This window comes from Engraulis encrasicolus, chromosome 8 (genome assembly GCF_034702125.1).
Source record: "Engraulis encrasicolus isolate BLACKSEA-1 chromosome 8, IST_EnEncr_1.0, whole genome shotgun sequence".
Classification (NCBI taxonomy): Eukaryota; Metazoa; Chordata; class Actinopteri; order Clupeiformes; family Engraulidae; genus Engraulis; species Engraulis encrasicolus.
The window spans coordinates 30039363-30064362 of NC_085864.1; the positions used below are offsets into that span (position 1 = coordinate 30039363).

A 25000-nucleotide genomic window follows, 5' to 3' on the forward strand; every position below is an offset into this window, starting at 1 on the left:
CACTTCCTATATAGGCCTAATAGAATAATAAAATATTGACAATAATAAAATATTGTCAAAAACTGCCAGAGCGTTTTATAAGCCAATGCGTCCAATGTGTAAAAAAAATCATGACCGCGACAATCATAAATCTCTGTCGATATTTATAACAACCTCGGGGGAAAACAGGACTGTGCGTTATGAAATACTTCTGGTTATAGCCTACCAGTAGGCTAATGAAGAGCGTCGCGGGGTACAGTAGCCAGGTTGTATGCAAGCGTTACAATGTCACCTGTTGGCAGGGCCGGTTCTGGCTTATTTGGTGCCCTAGGCGAGTTTGATTTCTGGCGCCCCCCCCCCCTACCTTTGAAAGAAAAAAAATCTTTCTTATACCTCACAGAACACAAGACACTATATCCTTAGGTAAGCGAAACTTAACTATATATTAGCATCAAGAACAATAACCGTTTTTCATCAATGGATTGTGGTTCTTTTTGACAGGCGACCAACACATCAGATTGAGTCGCATGAAAGTAGCTTCACTGTGTGGGTGTGTTGGATGTGATGGTGGTGGGGCCCCCCAACCCAGATGAGAGGGGAGGTTATCAATGTGTTTGAATTGTAACGTGAAATTGAAATGCCAGGAGAGTGATACAGTACATTTGCATGTAAAATGCATGTGTAGACAATAAGCCTACCAAGGAGGTCTGCATTGATCTACACTATCTACAGCATCACAAAGCATGGCAGCAGCTAAACACTTTTAATAGCCTAAGCTACACATTTTGGCTGTCTTCCAAACCAATTTTCATTTTTGGGGCTGGAAATAGTGGTGCATTTGTGAGTAGGAGAATGAGAAGGGGGCTATCTATGTGTTTGGAGGGACAGGGTGAGAGAAAGGGAGAAGAGCTGTCACGCTATTGAATTTCATAATATTCAAATATAGTAAATAGCCTCACTTGTCTGCTGTGCATGGTTCTGTTACATGATTAATGTAGGCTATGTCATTCTGGTCTGGGAATTAATGTTTTTTTAAGCTTACAACAAGCAGGTAATTCATGTGGATGGAAGGAGATATGGCAGCTAAAATCGTTTTAAACATTGCACCAGTCTTACTTTACATTGCTTGTCAACCTAAGCAAGTATTATTATATCTAACAGGCAGGTGGGTGTTAGTGAGTAGTGAGTAGGCTACTAACAGCTACTTTACTGGATTTCATTGCTTGGCATACTTGGCTAATGTTAGCATGCTAACTAGCGATTTCTCTGATCAAAAACAAAGCTCTTTTTCTCTCTAATTCCAATTAGTAACCTCATAACTATTAGGCTTTCCATAATCACAAACGGTTGCTGATTAAATCACATAGTTCCAAAACACCCTCTGAAACTCCTGCATCATGCAATGAGTGGTTTAATGAGAACATAATAATCTCCATCCAGCAGAGCAGCACTACTACTGTTTGCGCTTGCCCCCTCTGTCTCTCGAGTGAGTCTCCAAATTCAAAATAGACCGCACGCTGTCACTCGTCCCGCCCCCTTTCTCAGAACTGTCTGTTTATTGGTTCACAGACTTCCCAGAGACAGTTGGAAGAGATATTACTATTGGCTGAGGGGCGCTTTGCCGTGAGGAGCGCTTTCACTCTTTGTTGATTGCGACTTCATAAAAAAACTTCATATCGCAAAATTACGCATAGGAGAGCGCCATTTCGGCGCCCCTTCTTCACATGGCGCTCTAGGCGACCGCCTAGCCGGCCTATGCTAAAAACCGGCCCTGCAGACGCGTCTCTCTCTCTCTCTCTCTCTCTCTCGTGCTTGTATTGCAAGCTGTTGCATATTATTTGCTTGATGCAAAGTTGTGATGGCATACACGCTCTCGTTGACATGGTTGTGTGCATGGTTGCATGCATTCGCAAGACGTTATTGCAATAACACAGTGAAAGCTTGGAAGGGCGGTTCACTTCCTATCTCGGTGTCCTTGACTGAAACAAGTTGCAAAACTCCACACTTCCGATCGAATCCTTAGCGATCGGCACTACAGTGATTGTTATCAGAAGGCTTGTGCCTACGCATAGACATAGACCCTTAAATTACAAACATTAGCGAACATTGAAAAAAGATCAGACAACGACCGTCGGGTAGCATGCTCATGAAAGCGACAGGGGAGAGTGGAGAAGTTGTGCAAAAATGTAACGTAAGATGTTTGCTACTGTGCGACAGCACCGCCACTATTTCATGACTGCATACACTTCTTCGTCATGGATAAATGGGCAACAATACTTTTTCCAGCCAGGATTGCACTGAAAAGTAGGCTACTGCTGTTAAAGAAAGGTCACGGCTGTGCAGCACCGACGCCTGCGTGTAGGCTATGTGTGAAGGAGGGGAGGAAAGAGACGCGGAGCTGCTGAGATGAGGGTCGTGACTTGCGAAATAGCAGGCAATTATTTTTCAATGTTTCAGTGACATTAACAAAAATGCTTCCTATTGGTTTTCGTCTCCGGTGGTATTGTAGTCACATTTTTATTTTTTTTGACGAAAATATAGGCCTAAATCAATAAACTCCACAGAATGTTGAAGGGGACAAAGGGGAAATTTTGCGGGAAAAATGCGGCTTTACAGGAATTACGCGGCATCGTGAAATTATGCGGAATATCATTGAATTTGCATGAATCCACGCGATCGCTGAATCGCGAAAAACTGGAGGGACTGCCATATTACTCATCAAATATGGATGGTGTCAGAAGAGTGCCGGGGTGTGGGCCCGGGGTTGGGTTTTTTTTGGGGGGGGTTAATGTGTCTTCAGTCTCAGTGGGGCAGCAGCAGACGACACCACCTACGGGGCAGGAAGAAAGACGGGGGTGAACTGGGGGTCAACAGAGGAGGGGGGCAACAGTCGGCAGATGCGCCTCGTCTCCCTTGCTAACCCCACCCACCCCTCAGTAACCCCCAAATACACACACACACACACACACACACACACACACACACACACACACACACACACACACACACACACACACACACACACACACACACCCTGACTCCTCAAGGAAGTCATCTGCCTACCCTACAATAACCCCCCAACACACACACACACACACACACACACACACACACACACACACACACACACACACACACACACACACACACACACACACACACACACAGCCCGCACCCCTGTGCCGTAAGCCGTAGTTTCCCCTCTAAGTGACTCCCCTAACCGTCTGCACATGACTGCCCCTCGCCACGCTTCAGCTGTAATTCTTCTTTATTGCGCGTGCAAAGACGAGGAGGCAACACAATCAGACAGACAGATCAGTCAGAAAGAAGTCCTACACCAGCAGCAATATAACATAAGCGAGCCAACACCACCACCACCACCACCACTACCACCACCACCAGAACATGCCTTGAAGAATGAGTGCGCTCGCTTCGCTTCTGACGCGTATGGTTTTGATGTGCGCCTCCTTAAGTTGCGTTGGGTTACGTGTTTATGTCTGCGGGGGAGAGTGAGTAAGGGTAGTAGTAATAAGACAATCAGACAGACAGATCGCAAAAGAAGTCCTTCACCAGCAGCAATATATAAGCAAGCCAACACCACCACCACCACCACCAGAACATGTCTTGAAGAATGAGTGCGCTCGCTTCGCTTCTCACGCCGCGTATGGTTTTGATGTGTTGCCGCCTTGTTTGGTTAAGTGTTTATGTCTGCGGGTGAAAGTGGGTAAGGGTAGTAGTAATGCGATGGGGTGCGTCTTGTGACTTTTAGCTTGCCTTTGTCCCCCCTTGTCGGCTTCTCTGAACAACACCATCACCACCACTGGAACATGCCTCGAAGAATGAGCGCGCTCGCTTCTGACGCGTATGGTTTTGGTGTGTGCCGCCTTGTCTGTGGGTGAAAGTGGGTAAGGGTAGTAGTAATGCGGTGGTGGGGTGTGTCTTGTGTCTTTTAGCTGCCTTGCCCTTGCCAAGCCGCCACTTCATCCAGTGTTGGATTACCTTTCGCATGAAGGGAGTGTGATGTGAATTAGTTTTGGCAGGCCCAGCGGTGTGAGAGTGAGTGGGATTTTTTATGCACAAATGTGAGTGCTTGTATGAGTGTGTGGTGCGTCCATGGCTATCGTGTGTGTGTGTGTGTGTGTATGATTGTGTGAGATATGTGTCTGTTTGTGTGTGTGTGTGTGTGTGTGTGTGTGTGTGTCCATGTCTATTGGCTGTGTGTCCATGTCTATTGGCTGTGTGTCCATGTCTATTGGGTGTGCGTGTGTGTGCGTGTGTGCGTGTGTGCGTGTGTGCGTGTGTGCGTGTGTGCGTGTGTGCGTGTGTGCGTGTGTGTGTGTGTCCATGTCTGTGGGAGGGCCCTTGGTCACACCTCTGCTATCGATGGGGGTGTGATGCCAATCTGAGAGGGCCGGCTGTGCTGGGCTGGGCCTGGCTGGCAGCCCCTTCGGCTGTGGTCCTGATGGGGCAGCGCCAGCACTGGCACAGATCACACCGATCACGCCGGGCGCTGTGGCAGGTCTCAACACGACAGACTAGCCAGACTGGCAGCACTCTGGACGTGGACTGTGGAAAAAAACACCACTCAGTCTGCTGTCTCTCTCCATAGTAAAGGAACTTACTTTTTAAAAAAGTATTTTAAGGGCTTTTTTTTGCCTTTATTTGTGACAGGACAGTGGAGCAGAGACAGGAAATGAGTGGGGTGAGAGACGGGGAAGGATTGACAAATAACCTGAGCTGAAATGGAACCTGGGTCTCCGGTGTAGTAACCCAGTGCCCTACCGTTAGGACGCAGCAGGCCGTAGGCCGTAAAGGAACTCACTGAATGAACTCTGAACTCTTTACTTGAACTGGCAGATGTGTGTGTAGTATGTAGTTGAGATTTGGTTGAAATTAAGTCGAATCCCTACACTGCATTATAGTCGACTCTACTGGTTCTTTCCACAGTGGAGGAAGTTACTGGGCTCTTTTGCTTGAACTCACAGATTTTGTGCTCTCTGCTGTGCTGTGCTGACATGGGCCATTGACATTTTTGTTGCTGTCAGGTGGTGGTGCAAGCACAGGCAGCTACTGCCAATATTTAATTATTTTTGCTCGATTATATAAAACATATTACCTCTATGCCAGTCTTGTGCAATTAATTCATGTACCATCTTCACACAGTAGCGTCCTTAGAGCTGTGGTTGTGCCACCCTGACATCTCCTTCTGAGAATGTCAATGCCACATGCAAAGCCAGATAAGTTGAAACTTAGTCAAGTCCTTACATCACACTAAATTTAGTTGCAATCCACACACACACACACTGAGGAATTGGGCTGCTTCTCTGGATGTAGAGAGTCAATATTCATGAAGATGAGAAGCAGAGGCAAACAGAGGGGTGGAGGAGGTGGGGGGGGGACACCATTTTGTGGTTGCACGTCTTAGAGACCACGGAGAAGGATGTGTGAGAGGAGAGGCCTGTTTTGCTTTTTTGTTGGATTTATGGTCGCCCAATTTCAAATCCAACCCCACCTCCTTCCCAGCCCTGTGTCTGTACCTCCCCTTACCAGTCCCAGGCCATGTGCCTCAAACACGGGGAGGAGAGGACATGGTGGGGCCTGGTGGTGGTGGTGGTGGTGGTGGTGGGGTTGGGCAAAGCCAACGATGATGAGGCTGCGGGGCTATTGAATGTGAGCTGAGCTGAGTTAATGTGCGGACTGAATGGGGCCCGTCTGGCCCTTTATGTAAACCAGAACAGCGGCTCATAGCATTGGAGAGAGGAATGGGTGGGGGGTACAGAGAGAGAGAGAGAGGGAGAGAGGGAGAGAAAGCGAGAGAGGGAGAGAGAGATAGAGGGAGAGGGAGAGAAAGCGAGAGAGAGAAAGTGAGGGTCCAGCGTATTGGAGAGAGAGAGACCAAGAGAGAAAGACAGAGACAGAGAGAAAGGGGGCTAGAGAGGGAATAACACAGAAAGTGATAGATGAGGAACAGAAAGAGGAAGAAGAGAGAAACTGAGATACACAGATAGACAGAGGGAGAGAAAGTGATGAGAGAGAGGGTCCATCATAGTAGAGAGAGAGAGAGACAGAGAGAGAGACAGAGAGAGCGATGGATGGAGTCCACTGGCGGAGAGGGAAAGCAGAAGGGTGAGGCCACTGACTCATAGCATCGGAGAGATGGAGAGAGAGCCCAAGAGACAGATAAAGAGTGAGGGAGGGAGAGAGGGATAGAGAGTCTGGTGGCAGAGGGAAAATGCAAAAGGGTGAGGGGGACAGCATTGTAGAAAGAGATGGAGAGGGAGAGACCCAGAAAAAAAAGAGAAACGGATAGTCTCTGCTGGCAGAGAAGAAACACAAAACGGGGAGGGGTCAGCATTGTGGAGAGGAAGAGAGAAGGATAGATATAGAGAGAGAGAGATGGAGAGAGAGGAGGATAGAGTCTACTGGCAGAGGGGAAAGGCGAAAAAGTGAGGGGGGGGACCAGGTTGGGCGGTGGCGGTGCTGCGGTTGAAGAATGTACCCCCTGCTGAAACCAACCTTTCACCCCTCCGAAGTGTGGGGAGGCCCACATCGCACGCTGGGTCTGGGGCGAGACAATGCCGCACATATTTCAATCCAGGCCTGCCCTGCTTGCCTGCCTGCTTGCTTTTTTATTTTGGTAACGCGCTTACAATCCAGCCCCTTCACTTTTAGTTCTCATTCTCTCACTGAATAACAAAAAATCCAACACAGCTCAGACCTCAGGCTATTATATACAGGCCACACCATTTTGGATTAATAGGACCACGTTGACAAAAAAAACACACTATTGTGACTGAGAGCTTTTGCCTTTTTAAATGCTCTGGCTCTTTTTTTTTCTTGTCAGTGTTCCTTTTTCCCTGCTCCACTGCACCGGCTATACTGTAAGCCCCTGACGTCTCGTCTTTTGGCACCTGTTCTGCCTACTAAACTGCTAATTTATCACCGTATTACTGAATTATTAACTAAAAAGCACCACAATGCGTTTGCCACTCCATGACATGTCCTGATGCTGATGGGGGCGGGGGTGGTTTCCATAGAAACCAAGCGGCCCCGCCGCCACTCCTTATCGGAGAGCAATTTAGTCGGCGTGTCGGTGTCTGTATGAATGACTCCTCTGCCAAGCCAAGCAGTTTTGGGCCAATGAATATTTTAGCGGATAAATGTGATCTCGCATAGTAATAGAAGCCCGTGATCTTGTTGAAATGGAAGGAATAGAGGTGTGTGTGTGTGTGTGTGTGTGTGTGTGTGTGTGTGTGTGTGTGTGTGTGTGTGTGTGTGTGTGTGTGTGTGTGTGTGTGTGTGTGTGTGTGTGTGTGTGTGTGTGTGTGTGTGTGTGTGTGTGTACATACATGAATGTGCGCCTCTGTACGTGTGTGGGTTGTTATTGAGATATGGCCGGGGGGGAGGGACAGAGTGTTTGTCACACCACAAACAACACACACGTGTGGAATCGCTGTCCAGGGCATTCAATTTACTCTGCCTAATACGGGTCAGAGATGCAAGCTGGCGTCTGAGGCGACGTGAGGGGCGTCTGAGCAGGAGACCTGCAACACTCATCAGGAAACGACGGGATGAGATGGATTACACACACACACACACACACACACACACACACACACACACACACACACACACACACACACACACACACACACACACACACACACACACACACACACACACACATTTATCTCTCTCTCTCTCTCTCTCTCTCTCTGTCTCTCTCTTACTCTCACTCACTCTCTCACACTCGCTCACACACACACACACACAAACCATTTTACACATTCACACACACGTGTCAGGGCTGTACATAAACTCCCACATGACGTGCACACACCATTGTGTACACATTCACATTCACATGTGGTGGAGCAGAGCTGTCTAGTGAGGGGAGAGGAGAGGTGGGATGTCATCCAAAAGCGCCTGATGTTTTACCTCCTGTGGTATTACCCCTGGAGAGGGGGTCTGGTTTCCTTTCGACGAAAGCACCCGAGTTTTGCCTGAGCCTGGCCTGTGATATATCCTCCTTAACAGAGTTCAGGTGGAGACAAATCCAGTACATACTGTACATCCATCAATCAGGCAAAAATAAAATAAAACGGATGAAAAGCTAAACGTGAACGGGTGAAAAACGAAGCGTGCAGACCGCCTGCCATTACTGCTAGCTAATGTGTACCAAAATTGGAAGAATAGAGTTACTGGAAATTATAGATGTGGTCCACCAGTTCACTCGAATTTTTGTCATGCGGGCCCCATAAATAGGTGCCACTTAAATATCATCATCGTTGCAAACAATGGAATTCCTTTGTGTGTGAAACCTTTTTGGACTTGAGACGGACATTTTTTTCTCAGAGAGTGGGATGCAGTAAAAATGTATTGCTTGACCATAATTGTAGCAGTCAAGATGAAGTATGCATATTTTTCCTCCAGGAGGAGCTTGTGCAGCTATCTACATTGGCTTCAGCTATTGTTACACTGTTATAGTTCAGTTTTCTTTATTAAGGAATAACGCCTTGAGATGAAATGTCTGGTTTTCGAGGGGGTTATGTAACTAACATTGATCTCCACAAGAAAACATTTGACTGCTATCAATGAGGTTGATCTTAGTATATGATTTTCTTTCAGCATTACAGCGATTTTGTTGCTACTATCATCTTGAATTTTCTTTCTACATGTTGCAACATCAAAGTGAAAATACCGGTATCTTCATTTTTATTAAAAATGACAGTTTTTTTCAAAACAATAATTTATACCCAAACATCTACCATCACACAAAAACCACCCAGCCATTTTAGAGCCGAGAAAGTACTCAGTCTTCAGTAGGCCTATAGAGTATAGTTCTCTTTTCAGCCCTTAACGGGATCTTGCAAGATCAGTTGCAGCAAACGCACTGCTTCTAAATGTTTCAGTCCCCCCAAGTGAGTCCCTGTGTTTGGAAGGCATCTATAAATACTAGAACTCTCATAAGCATTACAACCATTTCTTTCATTTTCTTAAAAAAAACCTTGTTGCGTTCTCATGTGGACTTAGCATAACTCCTCAACTGTACATAATGCTGCCAATCTTAGGTGCAGTACAAACACTGGAATATGCAGGACTGAGCACTACTGCAACTGAATAACTTTTAATGTTCAGCACAAGAACATCAGTCATGCTAATGTACAATTAAATAACTTATTAATGTGTTATTTATACTGGTGATAAGTTATATTTTAAGACCGTGCTGGAAAGGAAACTCGACCAACTGTTTTTGAAACAAGAGTCCCACAGCAGAAATATGTTTTTTAATGTCAAGCAAAAGGCCAAGAATGACAAGCTGTAAAATATGAAACGTAATTATGGAAACCAGATCAGCAATACAAGACGACCTCCCACTGCACAGCTCAAATATGTAACGAGGGTCTCGACAGATAGACCCATGTGCACCGTAACCAGAGGCAAGAGGAATAGAACTACCTTCACTCGCTTTTGCAGACATTTTCATGTAGACATTCACATCTCCAATGGTTTATCCTTTAAGAGTGTATCGTCACGTCACACCGGTGTGACAGGAATGTTTGGGCAGTGAAAGTTCTGTAGAATTATGGGCGCCATACAATACAATTTGGAATTTTAGAATCTTGCATTGTTATAGAACACATTCTTCTTATTGAATGTTAAAAAATTAATAGAGATCCCAGTGAAAGGGTGTGTGACTAGTGCAGACGAGTTTGGTTCCTACTCTGGTGGCTGATGCTGATAAACGTTTATGGGCCCCTCTCATCTCAGGCCGCCTGCAGGGCCCCACTCAGCTCTCGTTTACAGGCCCCAGTAAAAGTTGAAGGCCTGGACGAACACGACTGACCCATAACCTGGTCCATCAGACCTCAGTGACCCCTCCACACACACACACACACACACACACACACACACACACACACACACACACACACACACACACACACACACACACACACACACACACACACACACACACACACACACACACACACACACACACACACACACACAAATCCCACAAAAAACCCCAATCAAAACCCAATCCAAACCCAAAACCTCCTGCTGTGAGGTGACTTGCCTCTGGTCTCCTCGTCTCTCCCTCAAGTCTCTGTGGAGCCCTGATCGCTCCACATTAGGGCTGTGCAATATATCGAATTAATATTGTGATCTCAATGTTGCAGCCAAGCAAAATAAAATGTCATAATATCGATTTTAAACAATATTTTTGTCATTTGTCTATACTGTCAAAAGGTAGGTTACGCTAAGCGCAATGCATTCCCCTCCACTTGAGCCATTGCACAGAGTAGACTTGCTACGCAACGCTCATGCAGAACACCATTGTGTGTTTCTATTTGGCCCTCCACTCCAACTGCTGAAGACTGTGAATTGTTTAGCACAATTATTTATCTTAAAAATAAATGTCGTCTAAAAAAAATTGTGATATCCATATTGACTGAAATAATCGTGATATTGATTTTTCTCATAATCGAGCAGCCCTACTCCACATATTTTGTCTCTTGTCATCGGACTTGACATGACTTTAATACGACATTCCACCAAACAAGATTTTTTTCATAGAGGGGGAAACCAAACTGTTCCAACCCCACTCGTAAAAGTGAGGTTGACTTGTCTTCCAAAAAACTGTATAGGAGGCCACCCTCCCCCCACCCGGTTCTCCAGCTCTGCGTGAGACGTATGTCTTAACTTAAAGTGTAAAATCACTTCCAACTGAGACATACAGTACGAGCGAGTTTCCTTTGCAGGCGGTCCGCGCTCCTCAAGAAACGATGGGAGAAATATGGAGCACATTACTGCCTTTTATTGAGCCTTTCACTGCACTGTACCAATCAGAGGACGTTCACAGTGGTGGTAAATCAACCCTGTCGCAAATTTAACTGCTTTTCTTATAACAGGGCACCATATTTCTCCCTGGGTCAGTGTAGTGATTTTCATTCTGCATTTGGATTTGAATTATAGACTCAATATGATTACAGTGATAAATTTGTGTTGTTGCACACTTTTGCTAAACTATCTGGTTCTACAGTACACCGTGTAGGTTTGTTTGGATTTCAAAACTGTGATTTTGTATTTAGCCTGAAATGTTAAAGTGTACCAAAAATATTGATCACAAAGCAAATTTTGTGAAAAAGGATAAATGAGACCTATGATGACTTAATCTGCGAAAATAAGTCTTCACCCAAGGAAGAATTTACCCGCTCAGGAATTCTTCTTGTGAACACCGACACTCTATCATGTGCCCGGAGCGAATCTGTTTGGCTTCGAACAAGCACGATTTTCCCTTTTTATGCACGGCCTGAAATAGTCCCACTACTGTTTTCATCTCGGCATTGAAAAAGGAACGCGAGCGTCTTCCCTTGCCAGCAGAGCCATGTTACACGTGCTCTTTTGTAGGCCTCTCAGCCCTCTTTGTGAACTGACGTGCCGTCGTGAAATCGGGAGACTGCGGCTGGCTGTGTGTGTGTGTGTGTGTGTGTGTGTGTGTGTGTGTGTGTGTGTGTGTGTGCATGTGTGTGTGTGTCTGTGTCTGTGTGTGTGTGTGTGTGAATATTTCTGAGTGTGCTCGTACACGTGCACGTGCGTGTGTGTGTGTGCGTGTGCGTGCGCGCGTGTGTGTGTGTGTGTGTGTGTGTTTGGGAGCATTTGTGCTTGCTTGTGCATGTGTGTGTGTAAGTAAGTGAGAGTGAGTCTTTCCTTTTTGTCTTGGTTGGTCTTGTCTTGGCAGGGGTCTGGCAGGCCCGGGGGCCCAGTGGGCCTGGGGTGAGGTGGGGGTTGGATGGGGGGAGCTGGCTGGGTGAAAGAGGATCTGAGCAGAGTGCTTGCCGCAGTCAGGGGCAGGTTCAGTACAGTACAATGAGCAGCTGAAAGGGCCGCTGACTGCAGGAATCTCTTCCACTTGAGATCCCTCTACAGGGCCCTTCACTCTGTGGTCATGTGGACGACAGAAGGAAGAGGAGGAGGACGGGGTCTCAGTGTGTGGGAGGAGGAGGAGGAGGAGGAGGTGGTGGAGGTGGAGGAGGACGGCGCCTCAGTGCGGACAGAGATGGGAGGAGGAGGAGAGGGGGAGCAGCAGGAGGAGGAGGAGGAGGAGGTGGTGGAGGTGGAGGAGGACGGCGCCTCAGTGTGGATAGAGATGGGAGGAGGAGGAGGTGGAGGTGGAGGACAGGGTCTCAGTGCGGACAGAGATGGGAGGAGAGGAATGGGTGTGGAGTGGACTCTTGGCCAGAAGCAGGCCCTTGGCTGGGCCAGAGGCGCCTCAGCAACCGGCTGCCAGCTGGGCTGTCTCCACATTCCACAGATGCTGGAGTCAGGGAGGGTGTGGGTAACAGGATTGGCAAGAGAATCAGTAGCCCCACAATGCACGCCGTACCTCCAGTGGCACACTGTAATAGTCAAAGTTAACTACCCCATATCACTTGCTGTGACATAACACAGGGCCTTTAGTAATGCACTACAACTTGGTGATTTCCATTGTGCTAAAAGCTAATTTATAACACCGTGTCTTAACGCCGTGTCTTAATACACACAGTACCTCCAGTCGCACGCTGTAATAGTCACTGAAAAGTTAAGTACCATAGCACTACAATACTATAACACAGGGCCTTTAGTAATGCACCACGACTTGGTCATTGCCATTGCGGTGACAGCAAATGTATAACGCTGTGTCTTAAAGGGGTATGCCTCTATTTTGGGGCTTAATACAGTTAAAATCGTTGGCCGGGGTTTATAAAGGTGGTAAAGTGTCTTATTTGTCATGTTAGGCGTTGTCTTGCTTTAAGACAAGTTAAAAGAGGGAGTATGTAGCTAAGCTAGTGAAAGTCAATGGATCTGTGTTGCATGTGTGATCCATTGACTCTCACTAGCTTAGATATTTACTCCCTCCTTAAAACCAGACACTTAACATGAAAAATAAGACACTTTACCACCTTTATAAACCCAGTGCAAGGATTTTAATCGTATTCAGCCCCATGATAGTGGCATACCATTTTAACGGGTTAAAGATCAGATCGACCCCCCCCCACCACCCACCTCCCCTGGCCTTGTTTTCTTTGCATTACTGCACCTAAGATTCCCCATTGGCAGGCCAGTCCAGTACAAAAGAAACAAGGGCAATGCTCAATTATGTCTGTGTCACTGAGCTATACTGTACGTGCCTCTCTGTCTCGCTGGCTCTCTCTGCAGTTGCTTTCTCATCTGTGAACAATTTAGTACAGTGAGCTGAGCTGGTCGAGATGCTTCAAGCTCGCATTCCTCATACAAGTCTCAGAGGACAATTGTGGTTGTGTGTTGTTGTTTTTTTAGTTGTGTGTGTGTGTGTGTGTGTGTGTCTGTGTCTGTGTGTGTGTCTGTCTGTGTGTGTGTGTCTGTCTGTGTGTGTGTCTGTGTGTGTGTCTGTGTGTGTATCTGTGTATCTGTGTGTGTGTCTGTGTCTGTGTCTGTGTGTGTGTGTGTGTGTGTGTGTCTGTGTCTGTGTCTGTGTCTGTGTGTGTATGTGTGTCTGTGTCTGTGTGTGTATGTGTGTCTGTGTGTGTGTGTGTGTGTGTGTGTGTGTGTCTGTCTGTCTGTCTGTCTGTCTGTGCGTTTCAGAAGATGAAGTGGGAGCCTGTGAATATTAATTTGCCTTGACCTAGTGACATACAGTAAACACCACAACGTACTGTATGACCCCTGGTGGCTTACTGGATGTGTCTGAGATGACCCCCCTCCCTCCTCCTCTTACCACCTCTCTCTTTCCTCTCTCTGCCTCTCCCTCCCTCCTTCCTTCGCTGCCTCACTCCTTCCATTTCTAGCTCTCTCTAGTCCCAGGGGCGTGTGATGTTGGCATCTCTTTAGCCTTTTCCTCTTCCATTACCACAACCACAACTTTGTCAAATCCAATATGAAGCACGAGTCAACAGTTACAGCTCTTTGTGAGTGTGTGGTGTGTGTGTGCATACATGTGTGTGTGTGTGTGTGTGTGTGTGTGTGTGTGTGTGTGTGTGTGTGTGTGTGTGTGTGTTTGTGTGTTTGTGTGTGTGTGTGTGTGTGTGTGTGTGTGTGTGTGTGTGTGTGTGTGTGTGTGTGTGTGTGTGTGTGTGTGTGTGTGTGTGTGTGTGTGTGTGTGTGTGTAAAATATGTATGTTGGCTGTGTGTGTGTGTGTGTGTGTGTGTGTGTGTGTGTGTGTGTGTGTGTGTGTGTGTGTGTGTGTGTGTGTGTGTGTGTGTGTGTGTGTGTGTGTGTGTGTGTGTGTGTGTGTGTGTGTGTGTGTGTGTGTGTGTTGCATGTTTGCACAGTGTGTCAAGCGGGTAGGCTAATGGATTGTTAGTATGGATTTTCTGGCCTAAGTCCATTCTGAGCCGTGAACTGGTTCCCAGAGGAGAGGTGGTGGAGGTAGAGTAGAGTGGAGTAGAGTAGGGAGGTGGAGTATTGGCAACTGCCCCCCGAGCCACGAAGGAGACAGCCAGGCACTCCAGAGGGGTTAATGTGAGGGGAAAAGAGGTGAAGAAAAGGAACGAAGAAAAAAAAGAAAAGGAAGAAGAAAGATGGATGAAGAAGGAGAGGATGGTGGATGAAAAAGGGAGGAAAATTGGAAGAACGATGAAGGCCAAGATGAAGGAAAAAACATGTCATGGAACCGTGATTCTGTATATTTTGTTGTCGCTGTTGCTGGAGAGACTAGGGGGCTCTAATCAAAGTCAAATCCCACTAGCGACTGCCTCTTATTTGTATTCATTAGAGGCCCCATTAAAGTAGCATTAAGGGACGTGTGTGCTGACGCTGACGGGAGCCTTGGTGGTGTGTGTGTGCTGCCTGTTGCTGCCAGCCATCGTCACGGTGTGGCTGTGAGCAAGACGCGCAGGTCCGGACTAACGCATAGGCTAGATATGGCTGCAGCCTAGGGGCCCCCAACCTGCCAGGGGGCCCCTGATTGTCCAACAGTGAAAAAATATGGAATTGTGACGGGATACAATATTGAAAAATGCAAGTGTGGTGTTGGGTACAGTTGGTAGAAGTGTTATCCTTAATTCCTAGCCCATAATTATGACACTATGTATGTACATTTGTAGCAAAATTTACCTTCCGTGGGGCCCCCACAGAAACTTGTAGCCTAGGGGCCCCAGGCCATCTTTAATCCGGCCCTGAAGACGCGTGTGCAGTAGGATGATGGGAATAGGAGGGATTACATTGACCAACGACATGGCTTTGCATTCCTCCTTGGCTCTTTCCCATGTACTAAAGGGAGCTTTTTCAGTGAAGGATGGTGGGAGTGTCTGGCTCTACTTTCGCCAAGAGATGTGGGATGGGGGAGAGGTTTTTTTAGGAGGCGATGCAAACAAGCACTGTACACCACTTTTTTACATGCGAAACAAGGACATCTTGATCCTGAGTGTTTGTAATGTAAAGCAGCTAGAGATTTCTAGTGCGCGTGTTGAAAATTCTGCCTTGTGGCCTCTCGTGCACACATTTGGGAATTACAGTAAGGAAGACGTGTAAATGGCTGGTCGGCGGTCTTCTGCTCCAAGGCCATTTTTAATGCCATGGTAGAAGATTAAGTTTGAGTCGGGTGGCGTGAGGGAACCACCTGTAGCTGTAGCCCAATCAAACAGGAGTGATAACACGAGGAGGACTACTCCGGGCTCAGGATGCTCTGGACTTCACGAGCCCTGTTCTCCAAACACACGAGTGATTTATTCCCCCCACCCCACCTCTCTGCGCCACTCTGAAGCGCTGCCAGACGGCTCCGGTGAGATTCACAGGCCTATGCACTAAATCATTGACAGTGGAGCCGGAGCCAAGAGTGGACTCTTCCCCAAGCCAAGCCAAGGCCTGTTTCCCTCCTCCTCCACGACCCTCGCTACCTCACCCCACCCCGTCTGACCCCACAGCAGCAGCACAGGGGGCCTTGGCCGGTGCTCTTGGGGGCCGTAGATTCTTTAGGGTGGGGGGAGCCATAACAGCCCTGTTGACCCCCTCTGTCAAAGCTCCACTTCCAGGGTTTGCTTGGGTTATGGACCTCCGAGCCGTCTGCAGTTGCTTTTTCAAGCCATGTCTTTACACGGAAGCGCTGAAGGACGCCACTTGTGGTGTAAAAAGGAGACGTGTGCCCGGAATAATAAAAGAAAAAATGCTGATTGAGAGGTTGAATTTGTGTTATTTCATACTTTGTGCCATTTTCACATCGGCGAGGCTACAGTCGGCTAGTTTGACGTATGAAGACGAGTTATTGTGGAAATGGATCCCCGGGTCCAAGCTCCCCCAAAATACTGTGGATGGAGGAATCCAGATGGATTTCATAACAGAATTTTCCTCCTCCTTCCAAAACCGCTGGCCTCATTCAACAAGTTCACAAATGCGCAAATATCCTTCGCCACGTCGCGTTTCACAAACCAGTGATTCTGATGAGGAGTCGAAGCCCGGGCTAATGGCCTTGCAAAGTGGATTTTTCCACAGTGAGTGAGATGTTTTCCAGGCTTTGGCCGCTGATGATGAGCTCTCAGGGCTATGGGATGGAGAAAGAACGAGAGGAAAGGAGGAGAGAAAGAGCGAGATAGAGAGAGAGCGAAAGAGACAGGAAGTATGCGAAAGAGTGCGGAGAGTGGGAGGGTAAACACAGGAGCGAGCAGCTGAGCTGTTGACCATGGCCGGCCTTGGGGTTTGTCTTGGAGCTGCTTTCCGCATGCTGGTCCACCACGCACAAGCCCCAGAGCCTCCGCTGCTGCTGCTTTCTACTGTCTACTGTTAGACACGCTTTTTGAAGCCCTCTGGGGAGAGAGAGAGAGGGGAGAGGGAGAGGGAGAGGGAGAGAGAGAGAGAGAGAGAGAGAGAGAGGGAGGGGGAGAGGGAGAGAGAGAGGGGGAGAGGGAGAGAGAGAGAGAGAGAGAGAGAGAGAGAGAGAGAGAGAGAGAGAGAGAGAGAGAGAGAGAACGATATAGAGAGAACAAGAGGCAGAGGAAGCAAGAGAGGGATAGAGAATGGCACAGAATGATAGAGGAAGAGAAGAGAAGAGAGGAGAAGAGAAGAGCTGGCTGAGCAGACGTGGCCCCTTTCGAACCCAGTTGCCCTGTGGAGAACATCACATCACACACAGAATGCTGTGGGCCAGTGCTGTGTCACTTTTATCAAAGCACACTCGCGGTCTTTAGGCCTCGCTGCTCTTCAAACACTACACACACACTTATGCTCACAGACTCAGAAATCGCACACACACACACACACACACACACACACACACACACACACACACACACACACACACACACACACACACACACACACACACACACACACACACACACACACACACACACACACACACACACACACACATACACTACTGTATACACACCACACACAGCACTGTACACACACACACACACACACACACACACACACACACACACACACACACACACACACACACACACACACACACACACACACACACACACACTTGCTCTCACATGTAAGATCAAAACACACATGGACATAAACATCTGCACACACACTCATACTCACACACACGTTCAGGCTCTCTTCCTACATTCACACATGTGCTGAGGACATGTACTTCACATAACACTTACATATACACTGCAGACACATTGTTGAGTGGCAGGGTGAGGGTGGCCATAGCTGTAGCTGATGTGATGTCATTGTTTTGAGTGGGCTGCAGACCGCAGCGCTAATCGTCTGCCAGGAGACGGACAGATCGTAATGGAGTTCTTCTCGGGATTTAGCCTGCACCCCGTGAACACACTTGCACATGCGCGGCGTGCACACACGCATGCACGGATACAATCTCTCTTTCTTTCTTTCTTTCTTTCTTTCTTTCTTTCTTTCTTTCTTTCTTTCTTTCTTTCTTTCTTTCTTTCTTTCTTTCTTTCTTTCTTTCTTTCTTTCTTTCTTTCTTTCTTTCTTTCTTTCTTTCTTAATCTGACTCATTAATCTCTCTCTCTCTCTCTCTCTCTCTCTCTGTCTAATTCCCATTCTCACACCCACACACATACCAGCCAACACCATTTGCACTCCATTTACATATATTAATTTCGTGGCCATGTTTTTGGCGGCCAGAAACACCTCTTCGTGTTGGCCAAGGAAGGAGAATTTCTCTCCCATATCCCGCGTCTTATTGCCTGGAGTTACTATGGAGCACAGCGATGGGTTGCCATGGTCTGTTGTAGCTGAAGTAACAGTAACACAACACACATGTACACACCCCAATAACACTAATCCTACGCATTAATGGTCTTGGTTCTGTCCAGGTAGGAATATTTTTTAACAGTTGGCGAGAGTGATTGCTGAGAAGTGAGTTTCCATGGTCTGTTGTAGCTAAAGTAACACAACACTCACACAAACCACTTACATTTTACATTAGTTTAGTTGGCAGTATGTACCTAGGCATATCTTTTTTTAAGAAGTTGCCATTGGCCAATGAAGGGAAAATAATTTAGTTCCCATGTCTTATAGCCGGGAGTGACTGAGTATCGTATCGTGATGAGTTACCATGGTCTGTTGTAGTTAAAGAAACAGGAATAAAACGTCTCCATGCTTTTGGTGACACACACACACACACACACACACACACACACACACACACACACACACACACACACACACACACACACACACACACACACACACACACACACACACACACACACACACACAGACACACACACACAGACACACACACACAGATTTTCTTTCTTACTTTCTTTCTTAGCGCTAACTCCATTTACATATATTTGTTTTAAGAGTTACATTTTACACGAGTTACATTCTACAGTTCTGTTGGCAGTATGTATCTAGGCATGTCTTTTTTTAAAAGTTGGCATTGACCAATGAAGGGAAAATATTTAGCCTCCCGTATTCTATGTCTTATAGCCTGGAGTGACTACTGAGTATCATGATGAGTTACCATGGTCTGTTGTAGCTAAAGAAACGGGAATAAAACATCTCCATGCTATTGATGGCAGCCACACACACGAACACACCACTGCATTTACATATATTAGTTCTGTTGGCAGTATCTAGGCATATTTTGTAACAGTTTGGAAGTATAAACCTCCCACATCTCCAATCTGAAGTGAATAACGTGTCTATCATGCTATTGGCCGCATCCACCCACGTACACCAATAACTCTCCATGTATACGTTAGCTTTATTTGCTGTATCTACGTATCATTTTTAACATTTGGCTCCCTCCCATATTCCTGAAGTGATTGCTATATGTTCTTTGCAGTGATGAGTTACAGTGATCTGTTGTTGTAGCTGTTGTTGTAGATCTGTTAAGTAACACCAACACAACACCAACATATGGTGGACACACACACACGCACACGCACACACACACGCACGCACACACGCTTGCTCACTCACTCACACAAATTTTCCTTGCCTTGCAATACATTGGCAGTATCTATGTGGTATATTTTTTGTTATCATTTAGCAGGAAAAATACCCTCCCAGCCTGAAGTGATTGCTAAATACTGTACATGTACCGTGATGGGTTGCTATGCTCTGTTGTAAAGTAACAGTAACACAACACCGTTTCATAGTGTCTCATGCTATTGGTTTCCATATGGTGTCTTGCTGCTGCCAGAAAACACTCCATCTCTCCTGTTGTTATGGCCACAGCAGTGTTTCTGTACATCTGTTGCCGTATTTATGCATGAATTTGTGTCTTTGTGGAGTAGCCTATATGTCGGTGTCCGTGAGTGAATTCGCGTACATTGTCTGTGTGTGTGACACATGCATATTATTGTCTGTGTGTGTCACACATGCATATTGTGTGTGCGTGCGTGCGTGTGCGCTCGTGTGTCCGCATGTGTGTGCGCGCGTGCGTGCGCGCGTGCGTGCGCGCGTGCGTGCCAGTGACAGTAAATAGAATATACTGTCAATGGTGCGTGCGCATGTGCGTGTATGCGCATGTGTGTGTGTGTGTGTACGTGTGTGTGTGTGCGTCTGTGCGTAGTACATATTGTGTAGCCTGTGCCAGTGAGTGCAGGCCCATGCATACTGTATGTGCTGTATGTCTCCGAGTGTGCTTGTCAGTTACTCAGTCATGCGTTAGCTGAGCAGACTTGTCAGTACCCTGGGAGAGGCAGATGCTCCCCCTGTACATTAGCTACTGTATATTCCATAAGGCAACATAACAAAGACCCCCTCCCCCCATCACACACACACACACACACACACACACACACACACACACACACACACACACACACACACACACACACACACACACACACACACACACACCCCACCCACCCCTTTCCATTGCTTGCCTCCTAGCCTCTTCCTTTATTTAATACTCCTTTATATGTCTTTGTTCAGAAGATGGCTGCCTGGGAGGGGAAAGCAAGCTAGCAAAGAATAAGCACTGTGTTTGAATATTCCTCAGATGTCGACTGTGTTTGGAAAGTTCTCGTCGCTGGCAGCCCCTCCGGCTTGTGTAAATTCCAGCCTCTGGGGCCATTGCCACGCTGTGTTGTGCCGCGCCGCACCGCACTGAACGGCAGCACTACCACTACTGCTTAATTCCACTTGCCACGTTTCGGAGTCTCTTTATAACCACATCACACAGAAGTCGTGGGGCGTTTTTTTTTTTTTTTTTTAAGCCGTGCCAAGTTGTTTTTGTGTCTCATTTGGCAACAGTCTCCCTAGTGCTCTGCAACACAAGCACACATAATAGCGACGCCGACGGCTGCAGCAGTAGGCCCTAATGGGCATTTAGTCGGTAGCGTTAGCGTTGTGTTATTGCACGTGTTTGAGGCGGGCTTGAAAGAGACGAGGCTTTTTGCTTCCCACGTGGAACTAAGCGTGTGGCTCTCTCTCTATGGGCTGGACGGCTTCCTGCGTCTTTTGTCCTCCAGTGTTTGTCATGTGAAGTGTTCTCCAAGGGCTCAAACTTCTATCACTCTTTCATACACACACGTGCACGCATTGACGCATGCATGCCCACAATCTCTCTGATAGCTGAACATGGTTTTTCATGTGAATTGTACTGAAAAAAAGCAAACCCAACTAATTTCTCCTCTGTTTTTTGTCTTTTTTTCCTCCATCGTTTCCTCTCTCTTCCATCCCTCCTCTTCCTCCTCCATCTCCACCTCCCCCATCTCTTCTTCCTCTTCTTCTCTGTGCCTTCAGATGAAGCTGTGGAATAAGTACAAGGTGACCAGTATCCCCTCGCTGGTGTTCGTGGACGCCACTACAGGGAAGGTGGTGTGTCGGAACGGACTGCTGGTGGTGCGAGACGATCCGACAGGTGAGGAACGCTGGCACACTAGCGTGCACGCGCACACACACACTCCCTAGCTCTCTTTCTCTCACACACACTCCCTAGCTCTCTTTCTCTCACACACACTCCCTAGCTCTCTTTCTCTCACACTCACCCCCTAACTCTCTCTCCCTCTCACACACTCCCTAGCTCTTTCTATCTCCCTCTCACACACGCCCTAGCTCTCTTTCTCTCATCTCCCAAGAACTTTCATCTCTCCCCTTCTCTCTCTCCAGTATTGTATATCATCCAGACTCAACCATCATCATCCATGCCTGCTCCCTCTCTCTCCCTCTCTCCCTCTCTCCCTTTCTCTCTCTCTCTCTCTCTCTCTCTCTCTCTCTCTCTCTCTCTCTCTCTCTCTCTCTCTCTCTCTCTCTCTCTCTCTCTCTCTCTCTCTCTCTCTCTCCTTATCTCCATGGCGTAGTAGTAGCACCACCCATCCAGACTCCATCCTCCCATCTCCAGCACCTACGGGAGGCTGTTATATTCTTTCTTTTTCCTTCACGTACTGTCTTGACAGCAGCTTCTCTCATATTATGAACAATATTCAGCTTGAGGTGTTTTTTTCCCTCTCAAGGTGAATTTTCCTTTCTCTTGTCAGACTACCCATGTCCGGGTGATTTCCTTTTGTCCTTTTTGTTGTTGTTGTACGTACAGAATATCCTCCTCCAGGTGATTTCTGTTTTTTATTTATAACCCAGACATTGTGTAGACTACAGTAGAGTATCCGGCTCCAGGTGATTCCCATCATTTCTCTTCCGTTGTATGGAATATCCACCTCTGGGTGATTTCTGTTTTTTTTCTTCTTCTTCTTTTTATTGCTATTTCCTGTTGTATGGAATATCCAGGCCTAGGTTATTTACTATTAGTATTATTATTTATATCCACCTTCAGGTGATTCTCATTGTATTTATTTCCTAGTCTATTGTGTAGGAATATTCAGTTCCAGGTGATTTTCATCATTTCTGTTTTCCGTGTATGGAATATGCAGGCCCAAGTTATTCTGCACCCCCCCCCCATTCATTTCCTACCCCTTTGTGTGGAATGTCCAGTTTCAGGTGATTGTCATCCTTTCTTTTCAATATGGTATATTCAGGCGGGGCCTAGGTTTTTCTGTTTTTATTTATTTTACAGCCCCATTGTGCAGAATATCCAGTCCCAGGTAATTCTGATTTCTGTGTCTTGTATCATATCCTAGGCCTTGAGATTCACAACATCAGTGGGTTAGGATGCTGGATCAGTCCTTCAAGCCCACCTTTCCTTTTCAGCAACCCGCAGGGCACACTCATATCTGGTTTCTTTCTTTCTTTCTTTCTTTCTTTCTTTCTTTCTTTCTTTCTTTCTTTCTTTCTTTCTTTCTTTCTTTCTTTCTTTCTTTCTTTCTTTCGTTCTTTCTTTCTTTCTTTCTTTCTTTCTCTCTCTCTCTCTCTCTCTCTCTTTCTTTCTTTCTTTCTTTCTTTCTTTCTTTCTTTCTTTCTTTCTTTCTTTCTTTCTTTCTTTCTCTCTTTCTCTCTTTCTCTCTCTCTCTCTGAGCCCTTGTGGTTCCCTCTATGTGTCCTCTCTCCACACGGTCTGGGGTGGTTGGTGGTTTAGGGGGAGCAGATTCACGTTCCACAGCAGCTGGTGGTGAAGGCAGGGGGCTGTCATCGGCACCGTAAAATCTCAATATTTTGACGTGCTGCTTCTGGAATCGAATGGAAAGGGAGAGAGAGTCAGTCGTGCTTTTCAGGATGTGAGGCTGGGAGGCTTTCATTTTATCTCTCTCTCTAATCCTTGGAAGTGTGTGTGTGTGTGTGTGTGTGTGTGTGTGTGTGTGTGTGTGTGTGTGTGTGTGTGGTGTGTGTTGTGTGTGTGTGTGTGTGTGTGTGTGTGTGTGTGTGTGTGTGTGTGTGTGTGTGTGTGTGTGTGTGTGTGTGTGTGTGTGTGTGTGTGTGTGTCTGTGTGTGTGTGTGTGTGTGTGTGTGTGTGTGTGTGTGTGTGAATGGAGGTGGGGATACAATAATAATTGCTGCATCTCTTTTTTGGAAGAGAATGGTGAGATGGGTTTCGCAGGAGGGGAGAAATGACAAGATCTTTCCCGGCCGTAATGAATTCCAGTCGCCCCAGTAATGTGGAATCCTCATCTGCATGAATCATTACACTGCAACCCTGACATAGAGAGAGAGAGAAAGGCAGAGAGAGAGAAAGGCAGAGAGAGAGCGTGAGAGAGCCAAAGAGAGAGAGCGAGGCAGAGAGCGAAAGAGAGAGGAAGAGAGAGAGAGGCAGAGAGAGACAGGGAGACAGAGAGAGGGAGAAAGAAAGAAAGAATATGTGGAAGACGGGTAGAGAAAGTGAGAGCAAGAGCGTCTGAGAACGACAGACATTGAGGGGAAAAAGATAAATGTGTCTCTCTTTTCCCCTTTCCATTTTCTCTTTTTTTGTTGTCCATCACCCCTATTGTGTGTCCAGAATCCCTCTCTCCCCCCTCTCTCTCCCATTAACATGATACCGCAGTGCAGCCCTTATTGAAGTGCAGAGACTGGCAGCAAGATCAGTTGGGTGGGTAGCAACAGATGCTTGGCATGCCCTTGTGTCGTCTCAATGATAAAGAAAATAATTTAAGAAATTGCAGTATGCATGATCATTTGGGGTGGGGTGGGGTGCGGTGGGGCGTTTTTTGGGACCTTAAAGTGCACTGACTGGCAGTAACATCAGCTGGGTTGCAGCGGATGCTTGGCTTGCCCTTGAGGCTCAGTGATAAAGGAAATAATTTAAATGTGCAGCATTCATGATTATGTGGGGTGGGGTAGGGTGTGTGGTTTAGGCGGTGTGGGAATGAGCTAGAGGAAAATTGTCAGTACAGTATCACTGTAAGCTTACTTGATCATTCCCTGGAAGGACATTGAGTAATAGGGGAGTTCTTTAATATGCTGCCCTTCTCTGCCCTCCATATGGATGACAAAAAATGTATTTCCCGACATGATGTAATCTACACCATTAATCTACACCTATTTAAAACAATTAGACCAGTATTTTGCAGCAATTAACCTTTGGCTCCCCATTACAATACGTGAGCAATAGATATCGGCATCGAAGGCCTGTGTCTTTCACAACCTCAACTCATCATGAAGACATGAGGCGCTTTTAATAGTAATGTTCATTGTCTTGTGAATGGTGAACGACAAGAGTAGCTGGAGTAATAACTTAGCATCGTTGGCAAGCATTGAAAACAGATGCACTCCAGAAAAAAGAAGATGAAGAAGAGGGAGGAGGAGGAGGAGGAGGAGGAGGAGGAAAAAAACAACCCTGCTTATTCTCTGGGGCGCTGTAATCAGACCAGAGCTTTTGTGATTCAGCTGTGCTCCGCAATCAGGAGGGCTCCACTCCAATGAGATGATGGCCATCCGTGTCCAGCCAAAACCTTGTGTTGGTGTGTGCGTGGCTGAGTGAATTGTGTGTGAATGTGTGTGTGCAGACGTACGCATGTGTGTGTGTATGCGCACGCACTTGCGTGTGCATGTGTGTGTGTGTGTGTGTTTGTGTGTGTGTGTGTGTGTGTGTGTGTGTGTGTGTGTGTGTGTGTGTGCGTGCGTGTGTCTGTGTGTGTGTGGTGCTGTGTGTGTCTGTGTGTGTGTCTGTGTGTGTGTGTGTGTGTGTGTGTGTGTGTGTGTGTGTGTGTGTGTGTGTGTGTGTGTGTGTGTGTGTGTGTGTGTGTGTTTGTCCCTGTGTGTGTGTGAGCATGAGCGTGTGCTTGT

General features: G+C 46.9%; 1 protein-coding gene across 1 annotated transcript in view; it reads left to right on the plus strand.

Annotated features, from left to right (window-relative positions):
- Positions 1-25000, plus strand: part of nxn (nucleoredoxin) — a 120440-nt gene that overhangs the window by 54796 nt on the left and 40644 nt on the right. Inside the window, exon 2 of the mRNA XM_063205419.1 lies at positions 21134-21251. Within this exon, the coding sequence (XP_063061489.1) occupies positions 21134-21251 (118 nt within the window). The remainder of the gene's footprint in view (positions 1-21133; positions 21252-25000) is intronic.